General features: G+C 54.3%; 2 protein-coding genes across 3 annotated transcripts; one reads left to right on the forward strand and one right to left on the reverse strand.

Annotated features, from left to right (window-relative positions):
* Window positions 1-221: 221 nt before the first annotated feature.
* TP53I13 (tumor protein p53 inducible protein 13) lies at window positions 222-4,180 on the reverse strand. The gene is made up of 7 exons (XM_033088974.1): window positions 3,957-4,180; window positions 3,698-3,766; window positions 3,415-3,456; window positions 1,646-1,774; window positions 1,308-1,508; window positions 667-1,216; window positions 222-573 (listed from the first exon to the last, which is right to left on the reverse strand). Exons 1-7 carry the CDS (start codon window positions 4,026-4,028, stop codon window positions 461-463), a joined length of 1,176 nt encoding a protein of 391 aa, XP_032944865.1. The 5' UTR covers window positions 4,029-4,180; the 3' UTR covers window positions 222-460.
* A 1,865-nt stretch (window positions 4,181-6,045) lies between these two features.
* ABHD15 (abhydrolase domain containing 15) lies at window positions 6,046-13,750 on the forward strand. 2 transcript variants are annotated; one of them, XR_004421389.1, is made up of 3 exons: window positions 6,046-6,942; window positions 8,961-10,054; window positions 12,553-13,750. XR_004421389.1 is itself a non-coding variant. In XM_033091577.1 (2 exons), exons 1-2 carry the CDS (start codon window positions 6,062-6,064, stop codon window positions 9,484-9,486), a joined length of 1,407 nt encoding a protein of 468 aa, XP_032947468.1. In that variant the 5' UTR covers window positions 6,046-6,061; the 3' UTR covers window positions 9,487-13,750. The 2 variants fall into 2 exon arrangements, 1 of the variants encoding a protein (XP_032947468.1); XM_033091577.1 differs by having other exon boundaries at window positions 8,961-13,750.
* Window positions 13,751-14,072: the final 322 nt, after the last annotated feature.

Below are 14,072 nucleotides of genomic sequence, written 5' to 3' on the forward strand. Positions count from 1 at the left end.
AAGGAGCTTGTAAACAAGTATTTCAGTACCACCACCATCCCCACCCCGTGGTCGTGGGAGGGGTTCCATCACGCTCCTAAATCCTTGCCTCTAAGACCAGGTAGCTTGTCGGGGCTCAACTTTATTTTATACTCCCTACCTGACACAAGCTAAATGGCCTAGGACAGTGTCCTGGGTGGGAGTGAGTGTGTCTGTGTGGCAGATGCACGAACTCAACTGCAGGCTCTACTAAAATAATTTAATTAGAAATACAAGGAGTTTTGGCAAGGGAGGCTGAAAAACAGTTCCTTTTTCTCCCCGCAAACCACACATGAAGGACGAACCCTTCTGCAAGTGCTTAGGCAGGACTGCCCTATCTGGCCACCAGGGGGCGGCCCTGGGTGCGGTCCACGTGGCAGAGGTCGCGGCCTCCCGGCGGGAGGAGGAGCCGAACCTGCCACAGTGGCAGGGCTGCGGCAGGTCAGTCGGAGCTGTCCCCATCCGGGCCGCTGTCGGGCACGGACGGGAGGAGGGGTCTCCGGCGCGAGCGCTTAACCCGACGCGGGGGCATCAGCAGCCTCCCCTTCAGCACAGCTGCGAGCAGGGTGGGGAGCAGTCAAGGGCAGGGAAGCCATGGGGGGGCAGGGCGGGCAGGGGTGGGGGTGGCCGAGGACGGGAACTTCTCACCAGCCACGGTGTCCTGGCTGTCCGCTATGGGCCCCCAGTAGATGCTCTCCCCACGTCGGAAGTTTCGGTGCAGCCGAGTGCAGAGCGTGGCCAGGGTGAGCAGCACCAACAGGAAGGTCAGGGCCATGGCAGCCCAGGCAGCCTCCTCCGTGCGTGGGGTGGGGACCCGGGCTGCCCTGGGAGGTGCTGCTGCCGCCTGAGGGGCCCGGGAAGCCTGACTCGGACAGGCACAGCCACCTGGGCTGCTTTGCCCTTTGGGCACTTGAGCCTCTATCCTGGAACTGGCATTGCCTCCAGGCACCCCAGGTAGCAGGGGGCCAGTGGGCACAGATAGGGCATTACCCGGGGTTTCTAATGTGGTCTCCCTGGCCTCAAAGCTCCATGGGGAAGCAGAGGGCAACCTCAGGTCCCAGGGGGTGGATTGAAGCCCCAGGGCAGCCCTCAGCCCACGCCTCTTAGCACCACCAGGAGAGAGCTGCCTGGACCCTGCAGATGCCATCTCTGTGCCTGGGGGCCGCCAGGTCCGCAGAGTAAAGGCCAGAGCTGGGGCCTAAGGGGAGAACAGAGAGCACTCACCCTTTCCCTGTGCGGATAACCCAGTGAACACACCACCAACCAAGTCTGGACCCAGCACCCCTCACCTGCAGACACCCTCTCCGGTACAGCCTCCCTCTTCCCGGTGTTGGCACCAAGGGAGAGGGCCCAGAAAGGCTGTCAGAGTGGAACCATGCCTTCTCCTTCCTCTGCTTCCGCCTCCGCCTCCTCTTCAGCCAGTGGGCAACCCAGGCTGGCTCTACCCATGCCATCTCCAGCGCCATCCCCCAGGCTGCCAGCATCAGGGGCTATGAAAGGAGGTAACTGTTAGAGCTAAGATGAAAGTGGGGAGCGAGGAAGAGGAGGCCCCTGAATTTTCCTTTCCTTGCACATGGGGCTACAACACCTACCAGTGCCAGACAACCCCCTTTCACCAATCACTTACCCGATCCTGAGTGAGGCCGGAGTCAGAGGTCAGTGAGGGCTGGGCCACACAAGCATGAGCCAGGAGGGCAAGCTGAAGCTTCAGCCAGGGGTGGGCACAGGGGTGGTAGAGGAAGATGACATCTTCAGCCTGGAGGAAAGGCACAGACAGCAAGCCAGGCCCCAGTCCCTCCCTGAGAAACTCAAGTTCGCCCATCTTGGGGGCCAGGTGAAGGGCCCCTTGACCCTTCCACCATCAGGGCTCAGGAAAGGACAAAGGACCCTGGGTACTGGCATGCACTCCCTCTTGCCTCTGAGCATTCATTTCACCCCTCCTCCATCAACTGCCACCCCTCAAAGTTCACAACTTCCATGACAGCATGCCTGGTTAACCCTGTCAGAACCCTGTCAGACACACTCTTTAGCTGTATTTCTCTGCATCTGTAACAATGGCTCTACAGGTCCCCCGTCTAGACTGTAAACATCTCCTAAATGGAGACGCGGGCTTCTAGTCATTGATCCTAGCTCTATGTTCAATCTCCCAAAAGCATCCAAATACAGGGCATGCAGGCAGCAGGTGCACAATCCCGGGATGAAAACACTTCATCAATTATTCATTATTCTTTAATTGAGCTGACCTGATGCTCAGCACCGTGCCAGATGCTGCGGGAGATGCCAAAAGAGAACTCCTGGTCTCCACTTGCAGGGAATGTAAAGGAAACTCGGGGAAACAGAATTCATGCAAATAAAAGCGAACTAATAAAACTCAAATTGATTACTTGTTAAATTGTAAGAGATAGGTTATAAGCATGACACGAATTTGGAGGTGATGCCTAAGGGCTGATGTGATCAGGCAAAGTCTCATGGGAGAGCTGACTCCTGTGCTGGGCTTTGAAGATGGATGGGGATGGATGGCAGGTGGCTAGGGAGCTGCCTGCTCCAGCTTCAGGCCAGGTGTGGAGGAGAACAAGAAGGAGCCAAGGTTCAGCGGTGGGAATGAACCTGGCACTCACATGTGGGTGAGCAGACCAACATGACTAGAGAGGAACCACAGGTTTGGAGAGGTCAGGCGAGGCTTATTTAAGTCGGTAGGGCCTGAAAAGCCAGGCAAGGGAGTATGGCCATGATAAGGTGGGAAATAAGGAGCCATAGGTTTCCTTATTTCCAGTAAAATGATTTAATGAAAAGGCTGTTTGAGGAAAGGAATCAGGCAGGTGGCATGAGATCTCTTGTCCTGGAGCTATTAGAAGGATCAAATAGTGAGATAGTTCAAAAGGAAAGCCAAAGGGGACAGGGAAGCTATCTGGCCACACTGGCAACAAAAATAGAGAGGTAGCCATGCAAGGTGAACCCAGTTTGGTCTGGCAACCTGAGGCACACTCCTTACATGGTGCAGCTTCATACTTTCTGAAGTGCTGTCACACACTATTCATTGACTCCTCGTGGGTACGGGCATTACTAATATCCTCTTACAGAAAACTGGGGCCCAGAGAAGTCAGGAGATTTCCCACAATCGCACAGCAGAGTTGGGGCATGTGTTGGTTTTCTTCTTCTACTCTCAGTTCCCCCTGCAGTCTCCTTTCCCTGCTCACATAGCCAGCTAATCAGCAGCATTCCTGACACAGCATTGCAGCAGAGGCCTATGGCTCACCATCTTGGGACTAAGAACATTGCCTCTTCCTGAGGGAAGCAGTAAAGAATGGAGCTGATGAGCTGAGATGGTGGAGAAAGCCTGCAAGGACCTCAATGCTTCCAGTGCAGACACCAAGGATGGCTCCTGCGGGTACTTACCTGCCGTGGACTCATCCGTGTGTAGGTCACTCTTGGTGACACCTATACATGGGGAAAGAAGAGAGTTTAAAGCAGTTGGGGGACTCTGTGCGGGGGGGTGGGATAGGGGTGGGGTGTCACAACAGGCCCCGTGCCTCCAGGTTGGGATGGAGACATTGGCGACCAAGGGCCGGAGGAACCAGCAGAGGTCCTCAGAGGGTGACTTGTGGAGAGTGCAGAGGGGCCAGAGCAGAACGGGGCCACCGCTTCACACCCTCTCTCCCACTGCACTCCAGACTCCTACCTTTCGGGGCAGAGGCCACAGGCCCTCCGGACAACGCCCTCCTGCCTCCTCCGCCGGCTCAGGCACCACCTATGGGTCCAAGGCGCAGAAGAGCTGGGGCGCTGCACTCGGCGAGGGCCCTGCCCTCTCCCTCCCAGGCCCGGCCCGCCAGAGGAGGACTCCTAATGCCCTGTCCGCGCGCCACTCCTTCCAAGAGGAACTTTCGGCAAAGCGCTCTGAGATCCCGGGCAGAAACCTTCTCGGGGGCGGGTCGCCTTACCTCAGTGGGACGCAGGAGCCCCGCCAAGGCTGCCAGCAGCAGCAGCTGGGGCGAAGGAGGAGGAGGCGCCATCCCGGCCCGCCCCGGGCGGGGCCCGCCGCCCCGCCGCTTGGCAAGCTAGGGAGCGCGCGCTACCTCCCCGCCCCCGGGCCCCCGCGCGCCCACGTAGACCCCCGGCTCGCTCGCGCCGTCCCACCCCCTGCACCAGACCGCCAGCGGGGACTCCCCAGGCCCGCGCGCCCCGCACCCCGCCTCCGCCCCGCCCCAACTCCCGCCCACAGCGGCGGACCGTGCGCGCACGCGTCCTGAATCCCAAGCCGGAAAAGTTTTGTGTGGGAGCCGGGCCTCAGGGCAGCGCGCTGCGAGGCAGGCGGGGACCACTCCTCCGCCCGGCATGCTTCCCAGCGAGTTTCCGCAGCTGCAGCGCCTGGGTGTGATCATGGAGCGGGGCTAAGGGCGGGAAATGGGATCCCTGCGGACCGGGTTGCCCAGGAGGGGAGACGGATACGCGCCTCGGGCAAACCCGCTTCAGACCGGTCAATGTGAACGGCAGAATCTAGAAGTCCGAGCTGCGGAAGGAAGAGGTCGCCGCTCTAGAGCCTCGCCATCAGCCCATCCCACTCCTGCCCTCGCAACCTGGAGGAGCCTCGGGGGTTTCAGGCATCCAGCCTCCCCAGCCCCAGAAGCTCCGGGCGGCCGCAACCGGGCCCGTGACTGCTTTGTTCCCCACCTCCGCGTCTGCTCTCATTCGGTGGCCAGCGTGTGCCCGGGAGACACTGATCCCCATTAGGTGGAGGAGCTACAGGCCCCGCCCCCGGCAGGGAGCTGTGGCCGGACCACCCCTGCATCGGGGCGCCGGCTCTGCTGCCCTCTCTCCGGTGCCTTTCTCTTTGGCGCGGGTCAGGATTTTGAGGAAAGATGGGAATGTGGGTGGAGGGTGAGGGTTGAGATGCCTAGCCCCAAACTTTCAAATAGAGCAAGAACGTGTTGTTTCAGTTGTTTCTCACATACTTATGACTTACAAAGGGGTTCCTAACCTTTCCCCCGCGCCCCCAGTAATTACCAGCTATTGAGCTGACGAAGGGACTCCAGTCTTCCCCCTACCACGGCCCCATCATCACAGGATGACAAGCATCACCCTCACCCAGCACCTGAGTGCGTCCTTTCCCCCAGTTTATTCTTGGAGGCTTGGGGCTGTTTCTTCCGGGGAAGCCCTTCCTGGGGAGCGCTGTTAAGGATTTCCACTCTCGGAAGCCAGGGTCCTAGAGGAGTCCCACGCTCCCGGGGGGACAGGGACAGCGCACTGATGCAGGCAAGGGAACCAGCAGCCCCTGGCGCTCTGGTCTCCCGCCACAAACCCGTAGTCGGGTCCGGACGCCTGCCCTGGCTCTCGCAGGCCCTGAGCCAGACCCCCCGCCCCGCCGGGGTATTGCGCAGTTGTCTGTGCCCGCGGGGCCGAAACAAACACCAAGGTCAGAGAGCGTGGCCGAGCCTGTGAAGGGAGGCGCGGCTGGTGGCTCAGGCTGCAGCTTCAAGAGCCCGCGCGGGGAGCTGCGGTTTATTCACTTCTCCTTTTTGCTACTTCTCGACAGCGGCCCCTGAAGGAGCAACGATGCAGGGTCTCCCCGGCCGCTACAAGACGCGCGGGGCGGAGGAGCAGGGACAGAGGACTCATGCTCATTCTGGTTCCCCAAACAAGAGTTTTGGAGTCTCCCCACTTCTCTGCCGCCAACACCCCACTTCTCGGCTTGCAGCCCTCCCCACTCCCTTCCGGCTCTCTGGCGCGTCCTCGTTCCCTCTCCGTGGCCTCGGCTCCTTTCACCCTCTGCTCCTGCTTGTCGCAATCGCTGTACAAAGGGCCGGGGGCGGGAGTGGGGGGCGGGCGAGGGGAGCCGGGCGTGAACTGGCTGCCTCTGCGGAGCCCCGGCCAATCCGGAGCGCGCCCTCCCGCGCGGGAGGGCCCTGGGCAGCCGCCGGGGCCGGGCGGAGCCGCGGGCAGAGCCGCGGGCAGAGCAGAGAACTCGCCGAAGGGACGGCCCCGCCGCCTGCCGCCCGCCGCCCGCCGCCCGCGGCCCGCCGCCCGCCGAAGGTTCTCTTGCCTCGCCATGCCGCCGTGGGGCGCCGCCCTCGCCCTGCTCCTGGCCGCGCTTGCCCTGCTTGGCCTGCTCGCCCGGCGGCTGCGGCGCCGGGAGAGGGGCGCCGTCGGAGCCAGGACCCTGCCGGGGGCCCAGGGCCAGGACGACGGCGAGGAGGTGGACGGCGGAAGCCTGGCAAATCAGTTTAGCGACGCGCGTGAGCCGCTGCCCGGCGGGTGCAGGCTCATCTGTAAGCCGTCGGCGCTGGCCCAGTGCCTGCTGCGCGCCTTGCGACGCTCGGCAGCGCTGGAGCCCGGCCCGCGCTCCTGGCTCTCGGGTCCCCACCTGCAGACCCTCTGCCACTTCGTGTTGCCGGTGGGGCCAGGGCCTGAGCTGGCCCGGGAGTACCTGCAGTTGGTGGACGACGGGCTGGTGGCCCTGGACTGGGTGGTGGGACCTTGTGCCCGGGGCCGCCGGGTCACCAACGCCGGGGGCCTTCCGGCGGTGCTATTGGTGATACCCAATGCGTGGGGACGCCTCACCCGCAACGTGCTGGGCCTCTGCCTGCTCGCCCTGGAGCGTGGCTACTATCCTGTCATCTTCCACCGCCGCGGCCACCACGGCTGTCCGCTGGTCAGCCCCCGGCTGCAGCCTTTCGGGGACCCGTCGGATCTCAAGGAGGCGGTCACTTACATCCGCTTCCGACACCCGGCGGCCCCGCTGTTCGCTGTGAGCGAAGGCTCAGGCTCGGCACTGTTGCTGTCCTACCTGGGCGAGTGCGGCTCCTCCAGCTACGTGACCGGCGCCGCCTGCATCTCGCCGGTGCTGCGCTGCCGCGAATGGTTTGAAGCCGGCCTGCCCTGGCCCTACGAGTGGGGCTTTCTACTCCACCAGAAGATCGCCCTCAGCAGGTGGGTAACGCAGGCCGCAGGTGGACAAGCGGGGAATAGGGGTTTGGGGCTGACCCAGACACAGCTCTGCCCGGTATTGAATGAAACAGGTTTAGGGCAATTTGGGCAAAGGTCTCCTCATACACACGTTTGGAAGCTGTCCAAACCCTCTAGTCTACACGGAACCAGGGAAGCGGGTTTAAACGCCAGAGAGGACTCAGCATCGTGATGCTGGAGCAGGGCCCCTGCCCTGGGCCCCCTGGCCTCACCTCAGCCCCACTGTGTCCTAGCAACCCGAGCACCTGCCTCACCCGCAGCAGAGGCAGCGCCTGACATTTACCACTTAATCCACAGCTCGTCAAATCAGCAAAGAGGGCTCGGGAAGCAATTGCAACTGATTGTCCAGAATATTTCCTTACAGTCTCTGAGCCTGGAAGTGACAGGAATCAGAAATTTGGTGATATTTGATTTATGAAAATTGTTTAGACCTGACACGTTTTGCATATTCCTACGTATGTACTCAATATTTAATGAAAAAATTTAAAGAATATTTAAACATAATTTTTAAACAAAATCTCCAAAAAGAGAACAATCTACCCTACCACCAGGGTGACAGATAAGTCTTTTCCACTGAGAAGACCTGAATGACATTCCTACAGCACATAATCAGGCCTCCGCTTGCTCTGCTGCTTTCCTAGGAGATGGCAGAATGAGGTCAAAGACATTATGGCAACAGTGTGGGGTGGCAGAGAGACCTGGGATACGGGGTCAGGCCCACGTGGTTCAAATCCTAAATTTTCAGCGAGTTAGTTAACCCCTTGGAGCCTCACTTCCCTCTTCAATTAAATGAAGTTAATAACTACCTCCCAAGGTAGCTATAAGCATGAAATAACAGAAGTGAAGGCCTGGCACTGAGTAGGTGCTCAATAAATGGTGGCAATTGTGATTTCTTTTTCTGTTCTTGCCCCATTTTGCCTCCTATTCTAAGAAGATCAAACCCTGAGCTCAACAACAGCATGCTGCCATGGCAACCCAGAGCTGCCAGAGCAATCCAGGGACAAGGTGCTCTCCTATGGCTTAATTGCCAGTTTCCTCCCCAAATGATGGCCACTAGCACTGACCCTGGCACCAGCTGGAAGATAAGTTGAGGGAAGTAGAGAGGAAACCTGACGCTTTAGGAACTGCCCTGCCCATGAAGGTTTGGAATTAAAAACTCAGGGCAAGCCCTCTTTGAATCTTTGCAGGACACACATCCAAATTCAACAGGCTAATGATGGATTGATCCACCCAAATGTCTGACCGGCCCCTCCTGGCCTCCTCGTCAGGGAGCCAGGCGCTCTCCAGGGAGGTGGCAATAGCAGAGCTGCCCCTCTTCCGGGAGCAGTTGCTCTCAGGCTCCCACTTGGTAAACACCCTGTCGATTAATCACATGCCCAGCCACTTCCTCTGCCACCCATTTCTCTCTAGGAATACCCACCCCGCTGATGAAGGTCACAGTCCCGTGTCAGTATCTGGATAGCATATTAGCTTTTAAAACACAAACAAACTAATACAACCTAAAGTAAAATGTTAATGAGGGGAGGGGGTGACACTTGCTGATTTGGATAGTCTGAGTCCGTGAGTTCTTCTAGAAGGGGTTCAGCAGCTGGCAGTTCATAGCAAGTTCTCCACAGAGAGTCAGACATTGTGGTCAGGAGAGCTGTCGCTGCCCCAGGACTAGGCAGGTAATGCCATAAATGACAGGCCTGGTAGGAACTGTGACACAGAAAGGAGGGAGGAAATGCCCTGATTGTTCCCCTCAGGAATGTCAGCTCAGATCCTATTTCCCTGGAGGAGCCAGAATAGCTGCATTTGATGTGAAATCTCCTGATTTTAAATAATGACAATGAAATGGAAGTTTTAAAAAACATTGTATGGACAAAGAAAACTTCTGTGGCCAGAATCTGTCCTGTGGGCTGTCACTCTGTAACTTCTGCTGTTAATGTGTTCTCTAATTCTTCCTTCTTTCCTGTCTTCCCCATTCACCTTCTTGCTGCCAGGTATGCCACGGCGCTGGAGGACACAGTGGACACCCGCAAACTGTTCAGGAGCCGCTCCCTGCGAGAGTTTGAGGAGACCCTCTTCTGCCACACTAAGAGTTTCCCCATTAGCTGGGACACCTACTGGGACCACAACGACCCGCTCCGGGATGTGGACGAGGCCGCTGTACCTGTGCTGTGTATCTGTAGCTCTGATGACCCTGTGTGCGGGCCCGCAGACCACTTTCTGCCCACTGAACTCTTTCACAGCAACCCCTACTTCTTCCTCCTGCTCAGTCACCATGGAGGCCACTGCGGTTTCCTACGTCAGGAGCCCTTGCCAGCCTGGAGCCACGAAGTCATCTTGGAGTACTTCCGAGCCTTGACTGAGTTCTTCCGAACAGAAGAGAGGATAAAAGGGCTGAGTAGGCGCCGAGCTTCGTTTCTAGGGGGCCGGCGTCGCTGGGGAACCCTGCAGAAGCGGGAGGTCTCTCCCTCGTCCAGTCTGGAAGACATCTTTAGCTGGAAGCGATCATATACGAGGTGAGACCTGGCCCCAGAACCTGCCTGTCCTGCAAGGAAGAATAAAACTGGACATGGCAGAGTCCTGAAGAGCTGGTGAGGACAGCGGGCAAGCGGCTCCAGCTCTTGGCCACTGATTCAGCCCCTTCTCTCTTAAAGTGACCTGTGGAAAGCGGTGGAACTTCCAGCTAACTGGCGCTCACTTTACTCTGAGCAGAACTGCTGCCCATGCTCTCCTCAACACATTCCTGCTCAGCGGCTGGGCATTCTCCATCACTGTCTCCTGTCACGCATCTCCACAAGCCAAAGAATAGCAGCATTCAAGCCCGTGGACTCTGGAGAAAATGCTCTCTCTCTAGCAACGACTACAAAGATGAGTTATGTGTGACATTGGGTAGCTCTCTCCCACATAAATAATCAGCTCTGTGACTCGGATTCTCAAGCTGGAGCCACTTGATGTAGAGAGGACAGGATGTTTGTGTCTCGGTCCCACTTCCCTCATTTCGTTCTGCCGTGGTGACATTCTGGCTGACTTCATGCGGTGGCAGCTATGGAAGCAGGCTCATGGAGCCACGTGGCTGCGTCAGTTTTATGTGAGTGTGAGAAAGGTGGCAAAGGCAGTAAGTGCAGTGCTAAGGCCGGGTGGGTGAGAGCGACGAGGTAGAGTGTGAATGCCTGTTTCTGTAATACTCAGGTCCAGTCTTTCCGACAATTTCTGCAAGTCTCGGGTGGGCATGCGGCTGGTCTGCAGCTTCAGCCTAGAACCTCAAGCTTCACTGGAGAGATGCCAAGAATGATTTTAGGAACAGGAAGTCCTTGCACGCCATCTGCTAGACCACGGCTCAAGGAGCCAGACTCTCAGGCACTCTAGCTGCTTCCTCTGGTACCATTTCTGGGGATTACTCCAGAGAGAACCTAGCCAGAGCTGTTTTTCTCCTGAGATGCGGGCTTTCTCTAAGTGGTGAAAAGTATAAACCTCACATCTTAGCTGTTTTCTTGTTAGCTACCCTCTTTTCTGACATTACTACCAGCCTCTTCCTCTCCAGAGCCTGGAGAGACATCTGGGACCAGAGAAAACAAAACTTGTAAGAGGTTGGTTAGAGCTGACTCAGCAATTTATGAATATTTCGCATTGCTATGTTTTTTCTGCTCAGTTATTCAAAAGGCCATCCATGTAGATGCAGAAAACGTTTCTTCCTGGATCTGGCCACTCGGTGACTGAGTGGGTGTTTGATTTTATGAGGAATAATGCTGAAGACCAGAGTAGAATAAGGCATTGTACAGATTGATCCACACAGGCTGGTTTGGATCAGGCCATTCAATAATACAACTGGACCTCTGGCTCCACGTGCTGCTAAGAGCTTTGCCCTGAAGTTTTACTTTGTCGTTGAGAAAGAGGGCCCATGTTTTGACAGGAAGCTCTATCCTGGTCTCGCAAACAGCAAAACAATTTTAAAGAGGAAAAATGTTTACTGAAGCCATGTCCTAAGGCTTGGTACCAGGACTTCCTGGGGCCGTGACTTCAGGTTTGGGTAATCTTAAGCCTTGTTCTTCTAGATCAGGGGTGTCAAAACTGCGGCCTGTGGGCCAACTGCGGTCTGCAATCCATTGTTAATTGGCCCGCAACAAATTCCAAAAATATATTTAGTTTACTTAAATAAACCAGGTGAGGCAATACGTCCTTCACCTCGAGTGAGTGGCCCGGCTGTTTGTGTATTTTACCACATAAGGCCCTTGGTGAAAACCGTTGAAAAAAGTTTTGACACCCCGGTTCTAGATCAAAGAAGAAGAAACTCTGAACTATCTGAGAATCTACACTGAGACGCAGACAACACTCCCTTGTCTAAGGCACATTCTCCTGTCATGAAAAAATGTACCTCCTTCCTTGCCCACTTCTTGCTCCTCCACATTCCTCCTCTAACGTTCTTTCTCTTTCACCGTTTCTGAGGAGGAGAAATAACAAGGAACTGAAATCTAAAGAAGCCACTCTCCTCCTGGTTAACAGCCTTGTGGTCTCACTTGGTGAGGGAGAATTGATGACATCAGGCCACGCCCCTCCCCCAGCACCTGGTACAGTGGGAATTTCAGTTAATTAGGGTCCTGCAGTCCCATATGCAAGACCCTAGGATCATTCAGAGCTGACTGCAAAATGGGAAGGAGCCCAGTGGTTTTTAACCCCCCCACCCCGACTTAAATGGCCCCTAAGAGCTAAATCTGTGTTGTTTCTCTAAGACAGATACGACGGGACTCTGGTTCTTTAAGATAATAGCTTTTGGAGAAATTGTGGTTGGTTTTCCTGTCTTTTTTTTTTTTTTCCAAATAGGAAAGAAAGCCTGTGGAAGGGATATATATGATCTTAAAGCTCTCAGAACAGCCCTAGTCCTAATTCCTTTGGACCCACAATCCTAATGACCTAAACCCTTAAGCATTTCTCCTGCGTGTCCCTTGTGCCAAATGTGCTCATAGCCCATCTCAGGAAGCTACTTATCTCTTATCTTCCCCTCACTATGTGACAGCATCACTGCTTTTCAGCTCATTTTTGCCAAGAAAGTGTAGTTCCTGTTCAAGCAGATTTGGGAGACCTTGTCCTTCAGTCTAAGGGTGAAGGAATCACCCAAATTGGCTCTGCTTCGATTAATAGCTAATTATATGGAGCCAATTGGAGAAACCCTACACACACTATTCTGAGACATATGTGGCCCTTGAACAAAATGACAAATTATAAGTCTGAGAAAGCAAGAAAAAAAATAACAAAACAAACCCAAAGAAGTACCACTGAGTTGGGGTTTTCCAAGTAGCAAGTTTTTGGCAATCCTCTCAGGCCTCATTCACTTGCTTGCCTCCCTTTTGGTCTCTTCATTATTTATAAACACCTTCAAATGGTAAGGAAACAAACAAAAACAACCCAGTGACTTAAAGGAGGTATTATCTCAGAAGTAGAGACTGAGTCCTCTGTACCCATGGATCAGAATGCAGGAAGCAGACAACTGCCTCTACAGGTTTGAGTTCTACCAAGTTCTGACCTCTGATACTAAAGACTCTGCTAAGCTAGAACTTAATTCTCTTAAAGATTTTATGTATTTATACATAGGTTTCCAGGGTGGCTTGGGTGGAGACAACAGTATGACAAGGAAAGCACCAAATCCTCGCTCTGAGAAGACACCATCTCTGTTTTGAGTGAAGACATACCTTCTGAGACTTGAGTACTGCTAGAAAAAAGGTCTTGACACAGGAAGTGTTACCTTGGCTTTCTAAAGAACCTCAAAACCACCCCTGAGTCAGAAGCTCGTCTGTACTCATCTTCCGCCTGGACCACAAGCTCCTGTCAGTCAGTCACCCTCGGTAATGCCCAGGACGCTTTCTTTACAGATGAACTTTAGCACGGATTCATCTCCTTGCTTAAACAAGCACATACACTTGGCCACTTTGGTTGAACTTGATAACAATGGCAATAGGAGTATTTGTGATTCTACAGCCAAGCCACTAAGGATGGCATCAGAAATTGTTTTCATAGTTATCACAGCTGGCAGAGTAAGACTGAGGAATTATACTTAAGAGTATTCGAGTGCCCGGATAAGGAAAACGCCAGCTCAGGAAGCAGTTAAGTCCCATGTCATCGGTGGGCTATGCAAGCTAGACTGTCACTTGGCATGTATCATGTAGGGGACATGTGCCGAGAAATGAGGAGCCTACATATAAGGTCTCTTCTCATCTGGGAGTCGGTGAGTTAAAATAATGCTAATGAGCAGTGGGTTCTGGTCGATTTATGGGCTTGAGGATCAGGAGATCACAGATGTGATCTGGATTCTGGGAGTTGGGAGACCTAACGATTTTACTGAACATAATCCTGCTAAAGTGACCACAGGATGGTTTTAAGATACTCAATAATTATGCTCTAACGTGTCCAGGAAGAGCTAAAAGTTTGAAGGAAAAATGGAATTTCATTAAAACAAACGACAAAAGACACTAACACATCAAAAGCCAATGCCTCGAGCCCCTGTGACCTTCCTGTGTAAAATACTGTTATTACTAGTGTGGTTGAACAAAACTCTCTCTGACTTGTTTGCCTCTGAATACTAAATAAATTGCAGTCTCCCTGCAACAATGGAATGTCATTGTTTTTTAAATCTCCAGAAACAAAATGTGCTGTTTATCTTCTGAAGCCCTCTGTGTACTGAGCCCTGCTTACCTATCTGTAGAGTTAACAGTCTCTCTGCACATTCTCTATTTGCTGGTTGTTGCTTCACTTCTGTAGATCTAGCCTTGGGTCCTCTAACACTAACCAATGGCAGGTCTGTTTAATCAACAACCAGGCCTCCTGCTCTGGGCTAATAATTTCCCAGCAGGTTCAAAATTCTCTGAGCATCAATGGTACCTACACAGAGATATTTTCCAGTGGGCAATTAGTAATTTGTGTGTTGGTGAGAGTACTGAAGAAGTAATTCGGAGATGTGGGTTCTAGTTTCTAGTTCATCAGTGACTTCTATGACCTTGGAAAACTATGAGTTCCTTGTGGTAAGACTGAGACTGAATAGGCCTTAATTTAGGAGGTCTGTTAGGATATGAGATAGTAAAAGCAGGTAGGTCCCATTCTCCATGTCTATTTAATTC

This window comes from Rhinolophus ferrumequinum, chromosome 21 (genome assembly GCF_004115265.2).
Source record: "Rhinolophus ferrumequinum isolate MPI-CBG mRhiFer1 chromosome 21, mRhiFer1_v1.p, whole genome shotgun sequence".
Lineage (NCBI taxonomy): Eukaryota > Metazoa > Chordata > Mammalia > Chiroptera > Rhinolophidae > Rhinolophus > Rhinolophus ferrumequinum.